The following is a 20244-nucleotide window of genomic DNA, read 5'->3' as shown; positions in this document are numbered from 1 at the left end:
ATGAAAAAATAATAATAAATCGCAATAGGTTTTCATTGCAATGAAAATTGAATTATGTATTATGGTTCAATTGCACGTGTTAATCTAGACTCGACAATTCATGTATTAAAAATAGTAAAATACATATTGTATAGTTGTAAGATAATTTGTCAAAGTCATGGTACATATTGTAAAAAGGTTGAATCGCTAGAATAGCCCTCTACACTTGTTTTTCGTAAGAAGACCGTAATAAGACCAAATGGATACCCATTCCGAAAGTTGAATTCCATTTACGACCACATTCTCAATCTCAATAATTGACGTTCTTCAAACAAATACAAAAATCATTTATAATCCTATTATATCACTCCATTACTCCTTTACTCAAAAAATTAAACATTTATTTTCCTTTTAAATGAAAAAATGGAGTAGCATTCTCCAATGTCCATAATCTCAACAGTCATACTCCCTCCGTCCCCGAATAAGAGTTACTAATTTCTATTTTGGTTCGTCTCCAATTAAGAGTAGCACTTCATTTTTACCATAAATGATAAATAGGTCTCACATTCCACTAACTCATTTCACTCACATTTTATTATAAAACCAATATAAAAAAGTAGGTTTCACATTCCACTAACTTTTTCAACCAACTTTTCTTTACATTTCTTAAAACTCGTGCCCAGTCAAACTGTTACTCCTAATGCGGGACGGAGGGAGTAATTTTTTTTGTGTGTCATTCACAAAAATGAAGTAGTGTCGTCCCAGTCAATTTTTTCTTTCTATTTCTCTTCTCGCTTAATTAATTATAGATTAAAACTAGTATATGAGCCAACTCGGATATGATTAAAAATTTAAAAGTTTCTTTCTTCTCAATTCCAAGCTTCCAACACAACCACAATTCACAATTACACTGAACCAAAACACAAAAACCAAAAACTAATTAAACATGATTTTTTTTAAAAAACACTAATAAACTAATTCACTTAATAAACTGAGCTTCCAACTCCCTCTCCATATTCCTAGCCATCCCTTGCAGCCCCACCGCCACATACTTAGCCAAATCCTCGCAGCTCATCCCCTCCACCGGATCCGCCACGAACGACCATTCAATCTCGCACCCCGCTCCATCTCCGCCGTCCACGACCTTCATCGTTGCCTCGTACCGCTTGAACCCCATGTTACTATCCACCACCTCGTAGCTCAGCCGCTTCTCGGCCGGGTCGATGGCTGTGAGGCGCTCGCGGCACCAGTGTTTATCGGCGGCGCAGTGGCGGACGAGGGTGTCGGCTTGGAAGCAGGCGTCGATGGAGGGGAGGAACTTGTGGAGGCCGAAGAAATCGGCCACGAGCGGCCACACCTCGCTTGCGGTGGGCCGGAGGAGCTTTGCGCTGGCTTTGCCTTCCCATTTTGCTGATTTCTCCATTTTTTTTTGGTGTTTTTGTGATGAAGAGAATGATGTTTTTGCTTTTTTTTATATTGTTGTGAAAGGGAGTTTATGTCGTTTAAGGTGGTTGGAGTGTTCTAAACTTTTGGCACCTTTCGTTGACAAAAAAAATATGAGTAGTATTTTGGGATTTGGGCAGTCAAAATTAGACTAATTGTAAAAATAAATATTTTAAATATTATTATTACTATTAATAATAAATGGAGTACTAGTATGAGTTTTAACTTATCAAAACAATTTGATAGACGGACCAAAATGAAACAAACTGAACGGATGTAGTATTCCATCTGTCCGACGTCTATCATAAATATCTCATAGTTGATCGGTCTGGGTTTAAGAAATAATTTTACTTTATGAAAAAAATGAATAAAAAATACGAATCATTTTTAATAAATTAGTCTTACAATAAAAATGTGAATGAAATGAATTAGTAGAATGTGGAGTTTACTTACCAAAATATTAAACATTTATTGGCGAACTTACTGAAAAAGAAAAATGAGACATTTAATAGTGGCGGGAAGTATATATTTTTATGGGGCACTTGTGTCAAAAAGATACGGACGTTTGGCTCATTTAAGAAATGTTGTCTTAAATGTTCATTGTGTGAAAATTAAGAAAAGATTTGTATAAATTTAGAGGTGAATATTTTCTATTTAATACATATATAAAACCAAAATCATGCGAAAGTTTCGTATTTTTATCGGGTTGCTAAATTGTAATGGCTGGTCGAAATTCTTTTTCAATTAACCCAATTTGGCACTATCATAGTAATTTGTATTGGTTATTGATTAAATATTAGAGAATTTTAATTGTTTAAACTACACCCTCAAACTATATAATATTATGATTTCTTATAGTACTATGGTATATGTGCATTAATGCATATTTATGTGGACCTACTTGTATATTTGTGTAAATTAAATAGCACTAGGCAATATAAACGTATATGATACGGATAATATAGATGCCGTGCTATATATTTCGTCTTAGCTTAGCAATTTGACATCTAATGGAGTAGATTTTATTAATTAATTAGATTTAAAAAAATGTGGAACTAATAGTGACTGGTCAAGATTTCGATTTGAATTTATATTTCCAAATTGCAAATATATTTTATAATTCAATTGATTGGTGATTGACTAAAATTAAACTGATTTAGTCATTTTATGTAAACACCACTTGATTTAATTAATTATATTCATCAATAGCTTATCCCAACAAAATATGAGTTTATATTTCCTTTTAATTACTGTTTGTTTTTAATACTCCATATAAAATAGATATGATGATGAGTGATGACTCATAAATGTCAAGACCATATAATATTATTTATGGACCAGTGCATTAATAAATTCAGATATGTATGAGAATTTTATATTTCGATAACTTCGACGGTTTTTATTTTGTGAGAATCATTTTATACTAAGAATCTTCACCAACTAAAACTATCAAATAGTCAAATTCTCTAGAACTTTTCATATAAACTAACAAATTGCATAATAAAGTATTTAGAAATAGTCCAACAATTTTCTTAATGTGTTTTTTATTTAGAAGAGCACAATATTTAAGAATATGAATAGGAATATGATTTAATTCTTAGTGACAAATTTATTAACGGTGTAGTTATTATTGGTATGCCTTTGCATTTATTCTCTACCCCACCACTAATTATTGTGCACCGCCAATTTCAAATGGAAATTTCACAAGTCGATGATGATAAGAACAAAAGTGAGTACTACAAATTTGAAAAAGAAAAGGAACAAAAATGTGCGTATTACAATTGAATTTTCAAAATGGTATAAAGTGATTGATATGATATCACATAATTGATTTTTTTATGGCAAGTGCAACACCAAATCGAAATTGGGTAAATTAAGGGGTTATTTAAATAATTTTGTCTGTTAGTATTTCACAATATATAACAAAATTCATGACTTCCTCACTACACATATAGTCATTTATCCTAACCAAACTTCTAAGTTACTCCCTCCGTCCCGCTTTAGAAGTCTCAGTTGATCAATGTTGGACGTCCTGCTTTAGGAGTCCCGGTTGAGATAAATTAATAAAAAATTCCTATAAAGCGTTAAAAGTGGGTCTCAATATCCACTACAGTATTTATTTATTACACACAAACACTTTTTCTCTTAAAACATGTGTCCGACTCAATCGGAACTCCTAAAGCGGGACGGAGGGAGTACTAAAAAAATTATAGTAGAACCGAAACTTCGCAAATTAGTGTTGGAATTGCCAAAATTGATAATACTTTACGCAAATTTGAAACGACATTATTTAAAGTGGTTATATATACAAATTATTCGGACACCTCTTTTAAATTAATTGGAAGATAGTGTTTTGAATTGAATAAACTATTAATCTCTCTCCCTCACGACACAAATACAAAAACTTCAAAGCCCTTTCACTCTGTAAGCGACATTTTGGTTTTAAAAAAAATCATGAAAGACTTGAAATAGTTAAAAAAAAAAGCCACATCCAAATTATTGAGATAGTTTTGCTGACCTGTATATTCCGTTTTGGAGTTGTCAATATATAACAACTTTTAGGTTGGTGATGTCACGAAATTCCGTACACGTTTGGCGTATATATATAACATAGTACTGTGATTTAAAAATTAAATTATACAGTGTATATTCAGTAATTGCTCCAACGTGAAATGTTCATTTAAATTATCGATCATGACATAACATAATTAAAATAGGATAAACACAAAACTTGCCTCAGTCATCTGCCAAGTGCCAAATGAACAAGAGCATCCAAAATTAAAATACGTATTTTTCTTTTCTTATTTTATTAACAGGATATAGTTTTGATCATTTTGCACATTTTGAACATCACAACACATTTTGCACATTTTGCATCGAACCTTCATAAATGGATGTAAATTTCTAAAGATTTTTAATGTTCGCAACGACTATTCAACAGCTTATGAGTATTTTTTCTTCCAGATATTAATAACACTACCTAACTACCACTGTTCCAATTTTCTTTTCTTTTTTAAGTGGGTAGCATTTTTTTCCTTAATAAAACTAGGTGTTTTAAGGAGTTCACACTTTAAAAAAAAAAGTGAATTGAGAAAAAAATTAGATTAGATAATTTACTAAAAATAGAATGCGACTAATTTATGCGAAAATTTAAAATTGAAAAATATGACTATGGTTTGCGGACGAAGATACAGTGTTAAAAGGCTCATTTGATATTATTTGGGGACTGGTTGGTCATTAATAAGAAAGTCATCACAGGGTGAAGACTAAAACTATGAATACCAATTCTTATTCCAGAGAGAGCAAAAATATTCACAAAATGCTTTATACCTTAAATTGGTTTCACATGAAAACGCTGCAGAAACTTCAGCAGCAGTTGGCTGTCTTGTTACGAATTGCTCGAACGATCTGAAAAAAGGAAGCAAATTAATGAATAGAGTTGGCAGTGAATGAAAATCAAGGCCAAATTGAGGACAAACCAAAATTCACTGGGGACGAGTGCGAGCCCTTCTACAAGGACTGCAAGGGGCGAGGGGAAGTCGGTAAAGTTTGCACCGTGATCACAAACTATTCCATGGCTACTCTGCCCTTAGCCATGTGAAAATATTGGCATAAGATTGCAGATCACTATAACACAAACAAGACACTAGCCAAATGCAAATGATCGATATATACACATATAAAAGAATCTAACAGATATTCCAACCCTTGAATATTCATGAGTAATTGCTATGCATCCACAGTAAAAACTACAGAGACTAGGCCACAACAGACAGCATCGTCGAGAAATAGGGTCTAAACATAACATCCTTTCCTTTTGCCAAAACGGAATCCACACTTATCACATGAACATAGATATAACAATTTTACCAGTGTGAACGATAACGTATTACCAAACTGCCAGATCAGCAGGAGTTTTGACCAGGAGCCTGCTAGTTGCACCTAATAAAGAGTGGGATCATAAAATTACAAGAATCCAATGTTAGTAGAAGAAATGCAGGGGCAATGAGCTGTAGTTTTGGAGGTCATGAATCTGTTGATGCACCTCATAAATCTTCTTTCTGTCAATGTGCCAATGCAACATAAATAAAAAGCTAGTTAGCATAAGCAGTAAACAGCAGAAACGATAGATGTCATTAATTCCAGTGAGCAGTGATGTACTCAAGTAAGGATTAAGGAAAGATGCCTGTGGCGTATACTTGATAAAGAAGAACGACATTCCGCTCTATAAATTCACATGTTCAAAATGCTACTAAAACAGAGAAATGATACAGCACGAAGGACCCCTAAGTCAACATTCAATAAGTATATCACAACTCCAAATCACAAATCCCGTTCCTCAGAATTCTCTGGGCCAGCTCAGCAAATAAAAATAACTCAGAAAGGAAGAACTTGAATTTAATTTAAAGAATCTAGCCACATTGCAAAATCTGAAGGTATGTACCATAGTACCACCAGCAATGAAAATATGGCATGTGCACTATGCTTTAAAGTAACTACCGTTCAATGCTATACAAACTTTAATCAGTGTGGGAACAGGAGCCACTGGGGGATCCAAAACTGCCTAAGGTAGACAAAGCTGTAGCACAGTGCACAGGTTTTTACATATAATTTTATACGTTGATGGTCAGAGTAAGCATACATCAAATTGCCAGTAGCTGCAACCAGATCAGAGCAGCAGAAGAAAAAGGGATCCTGGTTCTCCAATACGACAACAAAATTTGCTCGTAACAAAACGAGTAACTGGCAATCCTCCTTAAGTCCTCTAAATATTTCTCAGCATTATTCTCACGCCTCAGGATACAGTTCTCCCATAGCAGACAGATGCAATATATAGATTTTTGGCCCATTTCTCCTGCAGATAATTAAGCACTGTAAGAATCAAGGAGAGCAAGTTCATTAAATATAATGGAAGAAGTAGAGGGAAGCTAACCTTGACATGTGTGCTTGGAAAAGCAGAAGTTCGAAGAGTCTCCTGTGTTTCATCCACAGGTTTCCTTCTTGGAACACTAAGAACAAGAGCAGTTTGATCCCATGTTGCTGCAGTTGATGTGATACGATAACCAGCATCCCACCTCTTATGAATACCTTCACTTGGATAAAGGAAGTCTAATTCCACCACCTGTATTAATTACAAGAATGATTATCAGTTACTTTATATCAGGGCAGCTAAAACAAGCCACAATCTGAAAGTGATAGTGACTGGAAATACTTGATCCGAAAACCCAGCCCCACGAGACATGACAATTGCCCATTTACTTCCTGCAGTAGCCATTGCAGTAACATAGAAACCCTCTCTCCATTTCTTGTTGATCCACTTAAATGGAAAAGACTCGCTAACTTTATATGATTGCTGCAGATACTGGGTACCTGTGTTTTATATGTCAAAGTCATTACAAGAACATCAATGCAATGTCAAAGTCATTACAAGAACATCAATGCAATCAAAATAAGATTTCATATATTGTAATGCAGAACTAACCCTTAGACATAACTACCAATGAGCTCCCATTATTAGCCCCAGCAAGTGCACTGATATAATAGTTGTTATCCCATTGTTCCATAATCCATTCCTGCAATTAATTCAAGAAAAACAACCAATTATCTCAGACCACAAACTATATGAAAAAATAACAATCGTAAATAAGCAAATTAATGTTGCTACAAATATTATAGATGTGGGGGGAGACCTTGTGAAGGAATAAAGGTGACAACTCATAAACTTGATTAGTAAAGCCAGTCCCTGCATCCATTATTAAGGCCCAGAGGTTTGAACATGATGCCACAGCGCTGATAAATAGCCTATCCTCATTTCCTTTATCAATATGCTGAGAAAGTCTCACATCCGCAACATTGTAGTGATATCTACAAGAAGAGATACAAGGTGGAGCCTATTATTCTTCTGAACACCTAGCAGTAAACAGTTAAAACATGATACCTTTGCTTCATTGGCCGTCGAGCATTATACACGCTAATCCATTGTGTTGCAGGCAAACCCATGCGAACCTTTTTCCTTGGCTGTTCTTCATCATCATCATCCATCATAAGCCGTCCCCTTTTTTGTCCCACTTGATATACAAGCTTCAAAATATGCAATAAGTTTTAAGAAACAAAACCATAACTTCTATAAAGTTTCGAGGTCAGGAAACAAGCCTAAGTCATACACCGAACAATTCAAATAATACCTTCTGAGCACCTTCAGTTTTTATTGGCCTGATATCAGGATTTGGACCAACTATCCCATCAAAGAGGGCTATATATTTAGCATAGCTAGGCTCCTCATCAAACTTTAAGTTAACAACATGCTCCACAAACTGCCTAAATGGTGCAGGACAGAAGCCACAAAGAGATTCTGGAGAGGTCGACATCTTCTTTTTGCAAACAAGAAAGCCTTTATTTTCACCCTAAATAGAACATAAAATAATTGTCAAGTATATATATATTACTCAAATGTAAAATATAAATTCCAGACCGATGGCTAACCTGGTATCCTTGCCAAGGAAGCCGACCTCGGAGAAGAAAAACGAGTGTGTATGCAAGGGACTCTAGATCATCCCTGCGGCTACCAGTTCTTCCAAGATGGGCATGTGCACTAGCATAACGGACAGTTCCTCTGCAAGATCAATGTTCTCTTCATGTTAGAACCATGAACAGAGCAAAATATCAATATGGATATAGCGACAACAAGAAACTATAAATCATATTTTCACCTAAACACATCTGGGCGTTGATCGTAATCAACATGAAGACCAGTAGAATTATCACGCCAACGGGTTGCTACAAATAAAAAGGGCAAATAAGGATAAATTTTCTATTGTAAATTGAAATATATGTAAAATAGGCGAGTTCTTTTAGATAAAAGGCTTAGCATGCAAGAAATAATACCCAGGCCAAGATCCACCAAGAAAAGTTTTTTCTCATCCACAGTTCCAGGTGGACCAAGCAAAAAGTTCTCTGGCTTTACATCTCCGTGCACATATCTGCAATTGACATTTAAACTATAATACTATGTCTCAAAAAGCTTCTAAATCTCAGCACTCTTAAAATGGCTAATTATGTTCCCTGTATTCAAGAAACAAATGCAGAGTGGAAATATTAATCGTTGTAGCAATGAAGTAAACGCATATCTTAGTATGTTATGCCTAGAAATTAGCATTTCATTCATAAGCCTCAAGTCAATTTCTGGAAACAAGTCTCATCAAAAGGTCATAGCCATATCAAATCAAATCATATCAAAATAAGAGTAAATGCACTTTAAAATACTTACCCTCTAGAGTGCAACTTCTCTAAAATGGAGATAGCTTCAATTGCAATGCATGCCACCATTTCTATGGACATTCTGCTACAAAGGATATTTACACATGAGAGCAAGACCTCATCGATGACAAAATGAAACTAGTAGGAAGAACAAAAACAATCATAATTTCTTGGAGTCTTGGAGAAAGACACTAACGTGTGGGAATTGTTATTCCAGACATCCCACAGACTGGGGCCAAGTATATCCATAACCTGAAAGTTCAAAATGTTAATACCAACCCCAAAAAGAGAGATTTTTTTTTAATAATATATAGTATAATATGAAAAAAAAACATGATATCTGGGGATCATATACCATAATATAGTAGTCACTTTGACGTCCCTTGTAGTGTACACGCGGTATGCCATGACTTCCACCAAGTGCACTACGAAAACCCAAGAAATTATTCATAATGAGCAAGCATACACAAACAAATATTAACAAAACAATGAAAAGAAGTGAGACTCACTTGTAGACTTGCCACTCATAGGGTGGTCCATAATTACAGCCTTTGCTACTCCGATGCTCAAATTTCAAAGCAACCTACAACAAATAAAAAATGCTATATCAATACCAGAAATCCCTACAACATGTAAAATAATCAGCATATGAGTATTATATACCTCTAAAGCTCCAGGGCCTATTCTTTCATGTGGGATTGGAGGGTTGATTCGGCGACCAACATACACTTGTCCGAATCCCCCTTTCCCTAGTTTTCTCCCAACCCGATATGCAGGAGAACCACCAACCTGGACCTGTTAAAGATAAATCAAACACCAGTTATTACAACAAGCCAATTTAGCAGGAAAAAAAAAGGTTCCACCTGTGGAAGATATTAAGGTAGGATATGTTTTTCAGACAGGGGGTCTCCTACTACTCAAATTAGCACACAAGATTTTAACTTCAAAATAAACAACATATGTAACGTAACTCATAATACTACATCACCACCCCCACAAACCTCTTAACACGTTCACCAACCCTCGTCGCCACCCACTAACGGTACAACGTAGCTCATAAAAATCAAAACATTGCAATAACATTCCATAAAAAGTCCGCATATGAGGAAACTCCCTACATTTTCTCCATAATAAACACATCACACTACCTTTTCCGGGAGAGGAGTGCTCCCCTCATCCTCAGCTTCCCCCCCTCTGTCGCTGCCTCTGCTGCCGCGGCCGCCACTATCGAACTCGTCCATTTTCTATCTCGCTTTGGTTACCAGACTATCTCAGCTCAACTACTATTCTCAGTCTTAACAAAATTATCCCCGCAGACACAGCACACCTACATTTCCACTCTCACAACCATCATTATGCGCCACCAAAATCCGTTATCCTACCTCCAGCTGTAGATACACTATCCCTCTGGAAATCCGTACAATTTCTCCCTCGCCTCGATTATTCCTTATCCAGGCCAGGTCAGGGACATCTGCGCATGCCTCTACACAATTTCTCAATATCCGCGATCTTCCATCGACGCCGTCGTAGATTACCCGAGCTATGACTCACCAAACTTTCAGATCGGCAGCGTCAGGGTCAGAAACGTCAGTGAAACGGGGAGAAAATACACCTAAAGGAAATCGGCGATTGAAATCGATAAATGGAAAGAAATTAACTTTTTTGGAAATTAGGGTTCATAAATTGGGGGAAAATTACAACCCAAAAGGTAGTGAGAGAAGGAGATAGTGTGGTTGAAGAGATTGGGTTTTTTTTATTATATAATAATAATAATACTATTTTTACCGCCAAAGAAATTTATTTTTACTTTTTTGGCGCGGATGAATTGAAATTTACTGTATTTAATTTTTTGTGGGGCGGGTATTTATTTTTGGTAGAAGTGACGTGTCAATATATAATTGGCTGTGGAGTTTTCTCTTTGACTATTATTGGTGTCTTTCACAATTCCAATCGAATTATGGTATGTTTCATTTTTCAGTATTTTTATTGAAGTAATAAAAAATTGGGAGTGTTAAAATTTGAAAACATATTGTTTATACATTCCCTTTGTTTATGAAATTTTATTACAGTGCATGAAATAAGTATGAAAACAAAAAAAAATACTATATTTGAAATCATGAATAAGTTAACTCTACTAATTTACTACCTCCGTCCACCAAAATTTATCTCACTTTGATCCGACACGAATTTTAAGAAATGTAATTAAAAGTGAGTTGAAAAAGTTAGTGGATTGTGGGTCCTACTTTTATATAATAATTTTATAAATGTGAGTAGGAATGAGTTAGTGGAATAGTCCACTACCAAAAATGGTAAAAGTGAAATTGGACAAATTTTAGGGGACTGACGGAAATGGAAAAATGCGACAAATTTTGGTGGACGGATGTAGTATTTTTTACTAGATATATAATAAAAGAAAATTATAAATCGATAAAGATTAATTTTTATGAATAAATTAAAATAAAAAAAAGTAATTATTTTTCTTGAGTGGATGGGTATATAATAATTTCGATAGTTCGTTATCTTTTTCTAAGTTTCAAATTGATCTTACGATACTAGTACAACATTTTTGACATTGGACAAAAACATTTATTTGCAATTCTAAATTTGAATTTTTTTTTTCATATTTCGAATGAGTCAAATTACATTAGAGCTCTTACGCGTACAGAAAAGTTAGCTTTTTCGATGTGAAGCCAAGAAATATTATAAAGAATGCATTTGGACTAATAAATGTTTTATAGATTAAAACTCTTCAAATTATAGAAAGAGAAAATAGAAAAAGAGTGTTCACACTCTGATTCAAATGCTGTTCTCATTTAACAAGAAAAAAAAGACTACTTTTCTTTGTCTCCGGTGGCGCCCCTCCCACTAGGACCTCCACTAGTCCTTTCCACAAAAACTGCATGTCATGTCAGCACTAGCTCTTTTCATTCATCTGCCACATCACTAGCCCTTCCCACTACACTAGGACTTCCCACTAGCCCTTCCACTAGTCCTTCCCACAATTAAATTAATTCACAATTAAAATTAAAATTCACGAAATTAAAATTCGACACGAATACGAACGGGAAATACGAATATTTCATTAAAAAAAAACATACATCATTCGGAAAAAAAAATTACATAGTAGATAGAAAAAAAAAACAACCACATTAGTGTCCACCCCTTCGCGTCCAAACATCTTCGATGATATCCTCCTGAAGTCGAATATGGGCATTTCTTTGCCGCATGTCGGCAAATGCGCGTAACCGCTCAACCTCTCCATGAGGTACCCCCATGTTCACATTCGTGGTGGCCACGCCGTGGCTTGGACCGGCACCCGTGTCATCTTCGCTGGTCCACTGAGTCAGTTCGTCCCCTTCACTTTCGACAATCATGTTGTGCAAAATGATACACGCGTACATGATATCGCTGATGTTGGGAATATACCACTGCCGTGCCGGACCCCTCACCATCGCCCATCGACTCTGGAGCGCACCAAATGAGCGCTCAACATCCTTGCGCGCTGCCTCCTGCCGGGTCGCAAAGTAGGACTTCTTTGGCCCGATCGCATGCTTGATCGTCTTCACAAAGACGGGCCAGTTTGGGTATATCCCATCCACCAAATAGTATCTCATGTTGTGCTGGTTGCCGTTGGCGATGAAACTGATGGCGGGACCAACACCATTGCACTGATCGTTGAACAGGGGCGACGACTGGAGGACGTTAATGTCGTTGTTCGACCCGGCCACTCCAAAATAAGCATGTCATATCCACAGCCGGTAGTCAGCTACAGCTTCAAGGATCATCGTGGGATGCTTGGCTTTGAAGCCGGAAGTGTGTATCCCCTTCCAGGCGGCGGGGCAGTTCCTCCACTCCCAATGCATACAATCGATGCTGCCCAACATCCCATGGAACCCATGCACCGACCCGTGCATATTAATCAGCCGCTGGCAGTCTTCGGGGCTCTGACGCCGAAGATACTGATCCCCGAATATCGCTCTAACGCCCGCGCAAAACTCCAACAGACACTCGACGGCTGAAGACTCCCCAATGTGGAGGTACTCATCGAACATGTCGGCCGGGCCTCCGTACGCCAGTTACCTGATTGTGGCCGTACACTTCTGTATTGGCATGTGTCCGGGTTTGCCAGCTACATCCTCCCTGATCCTGAAAAACTCGTACCTTCTCTCTAATGCACCAACGATATGCATAAATAGAGGACGATGCATCCTAAAACGTCGGCGGAATAAGGCATCCCCAAAACGCGGCTGCGGAGCAAAGTAGTCCTCATACAACCGAATACGTGCAGCAATGTGGTCCCGGGGTACATGCCGTCGGCGATGGATCGGCCGAGGTACCGCCGCCGGCGCCTGCTGCCGCCGCTGCTGACTCTGCCGGAGCAATCGATCAATCGCTTCTTGCACAGCGAAATCCAATTCATCATCACTATAACCGTCACTATCACTAGCGCATCCGCCACTACCACCCGCACAACTACTCGCCATTATAGATAATTGAAAAAAGAGGTTAAGAGAGAGAAACTTGTCAACACAAGTGGTGTGAATGAAATGAAGTTGAGGGAGCCCTATTTATAGAGTTTAAAAAAAAAATTAAAAATGTCGGACGTCCGACCTTCGCCACAGTGGCGGACGTCCGGTCGGACGTCGACGCGAGGGGCGAGCCCATTGCAGGGGCACTCGGGACGGGCGTGGGCGGCCGTCCCGCTCACTACGGCGGCCGTCCCGTTCGCCCGTCGGCGGACTTCCGCAGACGGGCGAACGAGACGGCCGCCGGTGGAGACACCCTTAGATTTCAATATTTCCCCATCCAAGATCCAAATAAAGTTATACAGTTTTCATATTTGAAAACTAATTAAGTGAAAATTAACAATTAAATTTTGCTAATTTCCAAACTAAATACTTCGCTCATATCGAACTTTCAATGCACCTAAAGCCCAAATTATTGGACTATGAGAGTAGGTACAAACTGGACTATCCAAATGTTAAGCTATCTTCAGTCCACCTCACATTATATTCCAATTTGTTAGTAAGCCATGGGTAACTTTTAATTTGAGATAATAAATTTATATTGTATGATATGGCATTTATTATTAAAAATTATGTCAAATCTTTAAGTCTTAGCCTTCAATAAACACTGAGTGTATGTCAGAATTCAGAATTTATCGAAAGCCTTGGAAATTCACTGCATGGATAGTAAATTTCATAAGAAGAAGATACACAATTAAACCCTCAATTTTTATAATACTAATAAAAATCATAGTAATCATAATTGGAATTTATATCCGTTTCGCATTAATAACAACATGGATCAAAACTTACTATCCATTTAACATATAATGATAACTCAATATATACCATATAAAAAATGTTGTACTATATCACAAGAAATTAATCTATAATTTTTCTGGAGTTCGGTTTGTAAGATAAAATAATATACAATGTGGGTGTTCGGTTTGCAAGATTGTATCCGAGATTAAATTTGTAGTGTGTTTGATTCATGAGATTAACCCGACAACTCAATCCTAGATGGATAATCATGAGATAATTAGTAATTGCGATCATATTATAACTCGATAAAATGATATTTTTTCAGCAGGCATAAAATGATACTTTTATTCCATAAAATGATATTTTTCGTCCATGATCACATCCCTATACCATATGACTAAAATAATCTCACAACTCAATCCTAGATTGTATCTTGGTATTATTTTATCTTGGAAACCGAACACCGCGAATTGAGGATTGAGTTGTGAGATTATTTTAGTCATAGTGGGTTAGCTGTGACTAATTATCTCATAATTATCCATTTTGGATTGAGGATTGAGTTGTGCGATTGAATCTCATGAACCAAACATCTAATAAATTTAATCCCGATACAATCTTACAAACCGAATATCCCTTAGTTAGTAGAAATTTAGTCGGAGACAAAAACATGAATTACTTAGTCATTGGCTCATTGCTTCCGAAGTTGAAATTGATACAGAAGTGGCCGAGTGTCGCAATGCAGAAATTATCAAATCAAAGCTCTGAATTTCAATCACCAACAGTCAACACCAAACGCTTTATCGTTTCGTAACAGCAGCCGATTTCTCTTTGTACTTGTAAATGTGATCGAGTATCATCATTCCCGTAGAATCTGCATCGTTTTAGGTTTTCATGGTACGATTTTCGCGTAGGAACTGGTATTTTCTAGAAGAAGACTGCGATCGGCCGTCTGAGTGCCGAGGCTTGAACGGTAAAGTGATAATTGTAGCTCAGTAGTAGGTGACACGTTTTTTTTTAGCTGAATTCCGGTTTACAGCGATGAGATTGTTGATGATGAGAAAGGTGAAAATCGTGATTCCGACTGTTGTGGCTTATAATCCACTCCACGTGATTATTGTAGTTCAAATTTTGTTTGGCTGAATTTTGGTTTGCAACGATGAGAGTGTGAGATTGTTGACGATGAGAAGGGGAACATAGTAATTCTGAATGTTATTGTAGCTTAAACAGTGAGTGATTATTGTTGTTTAGCTGAATTTTGGTTAACAACGATGAGATTGCTGTTACTGAGAAGGGGAAAATAGTAATCTTGCTTTTTTGAATGAGATTGAACCTTGGTGTATAAAGTCATATATGCTCATTTTGACCCCTTATTGCATGGATATTCTTCATTTGTAGGTTTTACTAGGAACGCGTTTTTGTGTGTAATTGGTTAAAATCATGACGGTTATACTGTGTGCCTTCTGGAGCTTATTCTAGTGAGTTTGATTCGTTGTTTTCGTTATGATTTAATCTTATTTGATTTCAAGAATAAATCAAGTTTTTCCAGTTTATATTTCATCTAATATTTGATTTGCATGAGTTTTGAATTTGTGCCGTTTGGTTTCTTATCTGTTACTCGGTGAATAGTTTGGTTGAGAAATGAAGCCATATTAGTGTGGGAAGCAGATTGGATGTTGATGTTTTGAGGTTTAGGGTACTGTGACGACTGTCTACTTGCATACAATTTGATGAGAATCCATGGGTGTGTCAATGAAATGGTTATCCTTATGCAGATGAATGAATTTCTATGACACTTACTTTGAATGTGAATCGTGTTAATATAATCCTTCACCATGCCACAAAAGTTCTGCAAGCAAATAAGTACAGTAGATTTTAGTTCAGTCCAAAAAGTCCAAGGCCCAAATATGATGGATCTGATTTTCTTTTGTATACACCTAAAAACGAGACATAAGGAGGTTTGAGCATGCTGAAACATGATTATGGCTCCAAATCCTAAGATACATCATTAACTGTAGTTTGGGGTTGAAAGTTTGGAAGCTTATTGGATGCAAAGGAATACTACTTCTTTACATATTTACTTTTGTTCTGGAATGAAGTTGAACATATGTGAGGATTATCATGTCCTCAGTGGGGTTCCTTATCAACAACACAGAGGAAAAGAGAATCCATTGTCTCTAGTGAATCAAAATCACATTCTTATGGATGCCTTAAAGCATTTGTTTCTTTAAAAAAGCTGGTTTTGTGACCACTCTCATGATCTCATCCACAACAACACATGGACAGAGACTGCTCATGGCCTCATTATTCCTGGAACATTTATGAACTGTGTTCTCACTTTGCACCTTATGGTGGAATTACTGCAATGGCGATAAGGATTGAGGCTGCTTATCCAAGGGTAAATTCACTCTCTCTTTCTAATCATTGGTGAGTTTTGTTTATTTTAAAAATATCCCTGTCTCTTGGATTCCTCATTTTTGTAGTTTATTCCTCCTGTTAATTGTGGTTCATTGTCTTAGCTCTATGAATTTTAAACATTTTTACTTATTTTAATTTCATATAGTTCTATGGCAATGATATCCGACGTGTTTCAGTTATCTTGTCATCATACTTGCCTAGAAATATCTATGCTACCACTACCCGAACCAAATACAGAATCTTTTTGGGGAGTTTTACAGCATGGACAACTGTGGGTTCTCATCACTTATTATTGACTGCAGGCTAGGCTAGGCTAGATTTTACATCTTAAAGTGTTGTTCGTGCCTGCCCATCAAGTACTAGGGATGATTCTGTGCTGGTATTTAGTCTTATTGTATTTCACATCACACATAAATATGCACCACCTGTATGACATGTAAAGTATACACAAACACTAGTGATTGTGTTTAGTAAAAACTGACTAATTATTTTGAAGGTTTTGTGTTAAGTGATTGTAATAAGAATAAGAATACTATGTTTATCATATGATTTTTTAGCCAGAGAAATTATGGCCATGATATTTTCATTGATCCCTTGGAAGTGGCACACAGGGTATCCTAATTTTCTGGAAAAGGATACAAAAAGTTATATCAGCTAAAAGTGGTATCCCAATTATTAACAAATGACCGACTCAGAAAAGTTTGATGAGGATAAGAACTCCTTGTGACACAAGTGTATGAATATGAGCGACCTCGGGTCTTTTTCATTTGGTCTTTCTAGTTTCACTTACAGCATCCGCAATTATTTGACTGTTCAGAGGGAGTGATCGTTCTAGCATTTAAATTACCAGTCGCACTCTAGGTATGCTGAAATGTCCTTATCTAGTTATCTTTAACAGCTTGTAATTTTTGGTCGTGTCATGTCTTGGATACCTCAAAGCATCCTTTAGTAGCAATAGATAAATTGATCCTTTTTGCTCCAAAACTGCTGTCAGTTGAATTATCCGCTTATATGTTATTAGATCCTACCTAAGAGACATGAATTAGATTCTAATCCAGTGAGTTTAGAAGAGAGATTGATGCTTAATATTTATTCGAATGTCGTGTACGTGCATGCATGCGTGTGTTGTGTGGTATCGTGGGGATTTTGGAGGTGGCACAAGAACGGACACGTATGACTATGTGCTGGGATGACAAAAACCTCAGCTGTAAGAGAATATTATGTGTGCATGTCTTTGTATGTTCCCAAGGATAGAATCTTTCCTCCATCTCTTCGTTTATATCATACTCCCACAGTTTCTTTGTTTCTAAGCCTGATGCCACTACTTGATATTCCTGGGGGCGTTTACTGTGATAGGAACAACAGAAAAATAAGTATAAGCTTAGCTGCCACTTACTTGATGGATTGTTAATTTTGAACTTGTTTGATCTTCCAATTCTTGAAGTAATACAGTCATATGGTTTATCTATCCTCCTATCAATGATTCAATTCCACAATAGGTATATAACATAAGAGATTTCTTATTATTATTATTAGGATTTATGTATCCCAGATTAAATAGCTAAAATATCAAAATTATCCTAGTATGGAAACTAAAGCGCATTGCAATTATGTGGTTGGTCTATGAAAAAATTTAGTCATTAATTCATTATTGAATTGGTTGTCCCCATCTATCTATGTCATTGGATAGCTCTTCATTAAAGTATGTCTCACTGTTGAACATGTTAAAGCTATATACTTCTTTAACACATTCAAGCTCTCTGGACATCTTAAAACAACCGCAAGATGTTACAAAGTTTTGAAAGCAAGATATTTTTTCTTGGATATTTTTTCTCCATTTACACTAATAGTAGTACATATGGAAATGGGGGACCTTCTTTGGATCTTTATCTCCATTTACGTGCCGAATTTTCTCACCTATATATAATGCATGCAACCTTAGGCTATTTTCTCATTAAATCCAGAAATCCCATTTTTTTCACTTGCTTTGTGCATTTTCTTCATATTTTATACAATGGAAAGGGGCAATCAACTGCAATGCCAAGCCTCCTACTTGAGAAATGCTCTATTCAATCAGGTTAGTTTCTCTTTTTGCTATAGCAATATATTATATTTTACGAGTTATTTGGAGCTTCCTACACGAGGAATGCTTTATTAAGTTAGGTTAGTTTCTACTTTACCACGGCAAAAATATATATATAATTTTAATGAAGTCTGCCAATGTTTTAGCCTTTTGATTTTCGAACCATATGAAGTTGTTATTCGAATGAATTGCTTTTGTATATTATCACGTTAATCAACCTTTCTTTTGTTTGGCCTTTCATATAAAATTCCTGAAAGAGGAAACCATCCCCGTTAGATTTTTCCCTTAATACAATCTTGAAGAACTGATATTTTATTCATCAATAACTTCGAAGATGATGCGTTCCCTTTCCCATAATCAATACCACTTCTGCATCCTTAACTAAGCGCTGCTTCTCTCTCAGGGATATCTTGATGAGCAGTTCCTTCAATTGGAAGAATTGCAAGATGAAGCTAACCCTAACTTTGTAGAAGAAGTGGTCAAGCTATTTTACACAGACTCAGCCCGCCTTATTCGAAACATAGAACTGACACTGTAAGTTGCAAAACAATAACATCATCAGATTCTACCTCGTTGAATTTTGTTGTTTTCTACTATAACGTTTATTGATGATCTTTGGTTCAGAGAAAATACTCCCTGGGACTTCGAAAAACTGGATAATATTATGCATCAATACCAGGGCAGCAGCTCTAGGTATATACATGACACTATTCCCTTATTTTTCTACTAATCTTTGGTGTATATTTGATCGTATTTGGTCGGTGACTCTGTATCTGTAGCATTGGAGCTAAAAAAGTCAAGAAGGAATGCACACAATTTCAAGAATACTGCAAAGTAGAGAATATTGATGGGTAATTTCGCTTCCCTTATCCTATTCTTACATACCAAGTTTATACTGGTATAGTGGTATATAATATGTGAGATGTCCAGATTTTAGAATATTACACCATTTTGGCAGGGTTTTATTAATTTGTTTCTTCATTATATAGTATTCTTATTTGTAGTTATAATTTGAGTATACTCTATTGCAGGTGCGTGAGAACATTCAAAGAGGTAAAACAAGAGCATGCAACCCTCAAGAGGAAGCTTGAGAACTATTTTCAGGTCTTCCTTGTTTTAAGTTTTTGTGTATAGATTTCATTTGTATGTCTACAAACTAAACGCGGTTTTTCCTTTTCGTGATTCAGCTTGTAAGAGAAGCTCGTTAACTCGCCTACGTCAAAGCCGCAATGCGGAGGAATGAAGATGGTGATGCCAAATAAGTGAACGTTACTACTTGTAGAATGAAAAACTGTTAACTATATATGTAAATGTTTGTACTTTCTTAGAATGAAATAACTTTTCACTGAATAAGTAAAATGTTACTATCAGTAGAATGGAAATAACTTTTGACTAGGTGAATACGGATGATCAGTTTCCGTACATTCTCGTGTTTATTTCTCATAGTCATTTTGGAATAAGTATCTCATTTTATTTGTAATATTTTTAATAAATGTACTTTTTATCAATTAATTAATTTATAAAAGTAGGATTTAAATTATATTAATTTTTTTACATTTTTTAAAACATGCATCAAGTAAGACATTTATTTTTACAAAGTTCGCTATGAACTTGATACAGATCCTGCTTTCGACGATGAAAAATTTTCTTTCAATTATAGGAGAATGTGGCTCAAGGCATTTTTCGTGAAGGACCAATCTCAACTTACTACAAAAAGGCAGAATAATTGAATAAGAACTATTCCTGATTGAACTGTGAAGAGATGAATCAAGGAAAATAGTTTCAATAATTTCTACATTT

At 36.1% G+C, this 20244-nt stretch overlaps 3 protein-coding genes across 9 annotated transcripts; 1 reads left to right on the top strand and 2 right to left on the bottom strand.

Moving 5' to 3' along the window:
* Window positions 1–819: 819 nt before the first annotated feature.
* LOC125213167 (lachrymatory-factor synthase-like) lies at window positions 820–1504 on the bottom strand. Its single transcript, XM_048113549.2, has one exon. The coding sequence runs from the start codon at window positions 1400–1402 to the stop codon at window positions 959–961; it is 444 nt and encodes a 147-aa protein (XP_047969506.2). The 5' UTR covers window positions 1403–1504; the 3' UTR covers window positions 820–958.
* Window positions 1505–5795: 4291 nt separating this feature from the next.
* On the bottom strand, window positions 5796–10404 carry LOC125213166 (casein kinase 1-like protein HD16). Of its 2 annotated transcripts, none has more exons than XM_089068149.1 (16): window positions 9828–10404; window positions 9343–9474; window positions 9189–9262; window positions 9035–9104; window positions 8876–8931; window positions 8690–8764; window positions 8308–8402; window positions 8133–8199; window positions 7906–8035; window positions 7608–7826; window positions 7361–7503; window positions 7113–7287; window positions 6905–6995; window positions 6635–6792; window positions 6356–6544; window positions 5796–6277 (listed from the first exon to the last, which is right to left on the bottom strand). In XM_089068149.1, exons 1-16 carry the CDS (start codon window positions 9918–9920, stop codon window positions 6218–6220), a joined length of 1827 nt encoding a protein of 608 aa, XP_088924275.1. In that variant the 5' UTR covers window positions 9921–10404; the 3' UTR covers window positions 5796–6217. The 2 variants fall into 2 exon arrangements, with proteins under 2 accessions (XP_088924275.1, XP_088924276.1); XM_089068150.1 differs by having other exon boundaries at window positions 8690–8761.
* Window positions 10405–14652: 4248 nt separating this feature from the next.
* LOC125215819 (histidine-containing phosphotransfer protein 4-like) lies at window positions 14653–19924 on the top strand. Of its 6 annotated transcripts, none has more exons than XM_048117384.2 (8): window positions 14653–14916; window positions 16230–16370; window positions 18384–18438; window positions 18848–18978; window positions 19069–19137; window positions 19224–19295; window positions 19476–19548; window positions 19632–19924. In XM_048117384.2, exons 2-8 carry the CDS (start codon window positions 16309–16311, stop codon window positions 19650–19652), a joined length of 483 nt encoding a protein of 160 aa, XP_047973341.2. In that variant the 5' UTR covers window positions 14653–14916; window positions 16230–16308; the 3' UTR covers window positions 19653–19924. The 6 variants fall into 6 exon arrangements, with proteins under 6 accessions (XP_047973341.2, XP_088923401.1, XP_047973342.2 ...); XM_089067275.1 differs by having other exon boundaries at window positions 14653–15421; XM_048117385.2 differs by lacking the exon at window positions 18384–18438 and having other exon boundaries at window positions 16230–16341.
* The last annotated feature ends 320 nt before the right edge of the window (window positions 19925–20244 follow it).

Source organism: Salvia hispanica, chromosome 3, assembly GCF_029641045.1.
Source record: "Salvia hispanica isolate PSC_SH4W2 chromosome 3, Shi_PSC_v1, whole genome shotgun sequence".
NCBI classification, from domain to species: Eukaryota; Viridiplantae; Streptophyta; class Magnoliopsida; order Lamiales; family Lamiaceae; genus Salvia; species Salvia hispanica.
This window is presented reverse-complemented; position numbering and strand designations above follow the sequence as displayed.

Bases quoted from the DNA above. Each gene is read 5' to 3' on its own strand.
- LOC125215819 (XM_089067273.1), top strand. From the start codon at position 16,222: ATGGACAGAGACTGCTCATGGCCTCATTATTCCTGGAACATTTATGAA. The intron at 19,138-19,223 runs GTATATACATGA...CTGTATCTGTAG, and splicing joins TACCAGGGCAGCAGCTCTAG to CATTGGAGCTAAAAAAGTCA. The intron at 19,549-19,631 runs GTCTTCCTTGTT...TTCGTGATTCAG, and splicing joins AGCTTGAGAACTATTTTCAG to CTTGTAAGAGAAGCTCGTTA.
- LOC125213166 (XM_089068149.1), bottom strand. From the start codon at position 9,920: ATGGACGAGTTCGATAGTGGCGGCCGCGGCAGCAGAGGCAGCGACAGA. The intron at 6,996-7,112 runs GTCTCCCCCCAC...AATTAATTGCAG, and splicing joins CACCTTTATTCCTTCACAAG to GAATGGATTATGGAACAATG. The intron at 6,545-6,634 runs GTATTTCCAGTC...TAATTAATACAG, and splicing joins GGGCTGGGTTTTCGGATCAA to GTGGTGGAATTAGACTTCCT.
- LOC125213167 (XM_048113549.2), bottom strand. From the start codon at position 1,402: ATGGAGAAATCAGCAAAATGGGAAGGCAAAGCCAGCGCAAAGCTCCTC.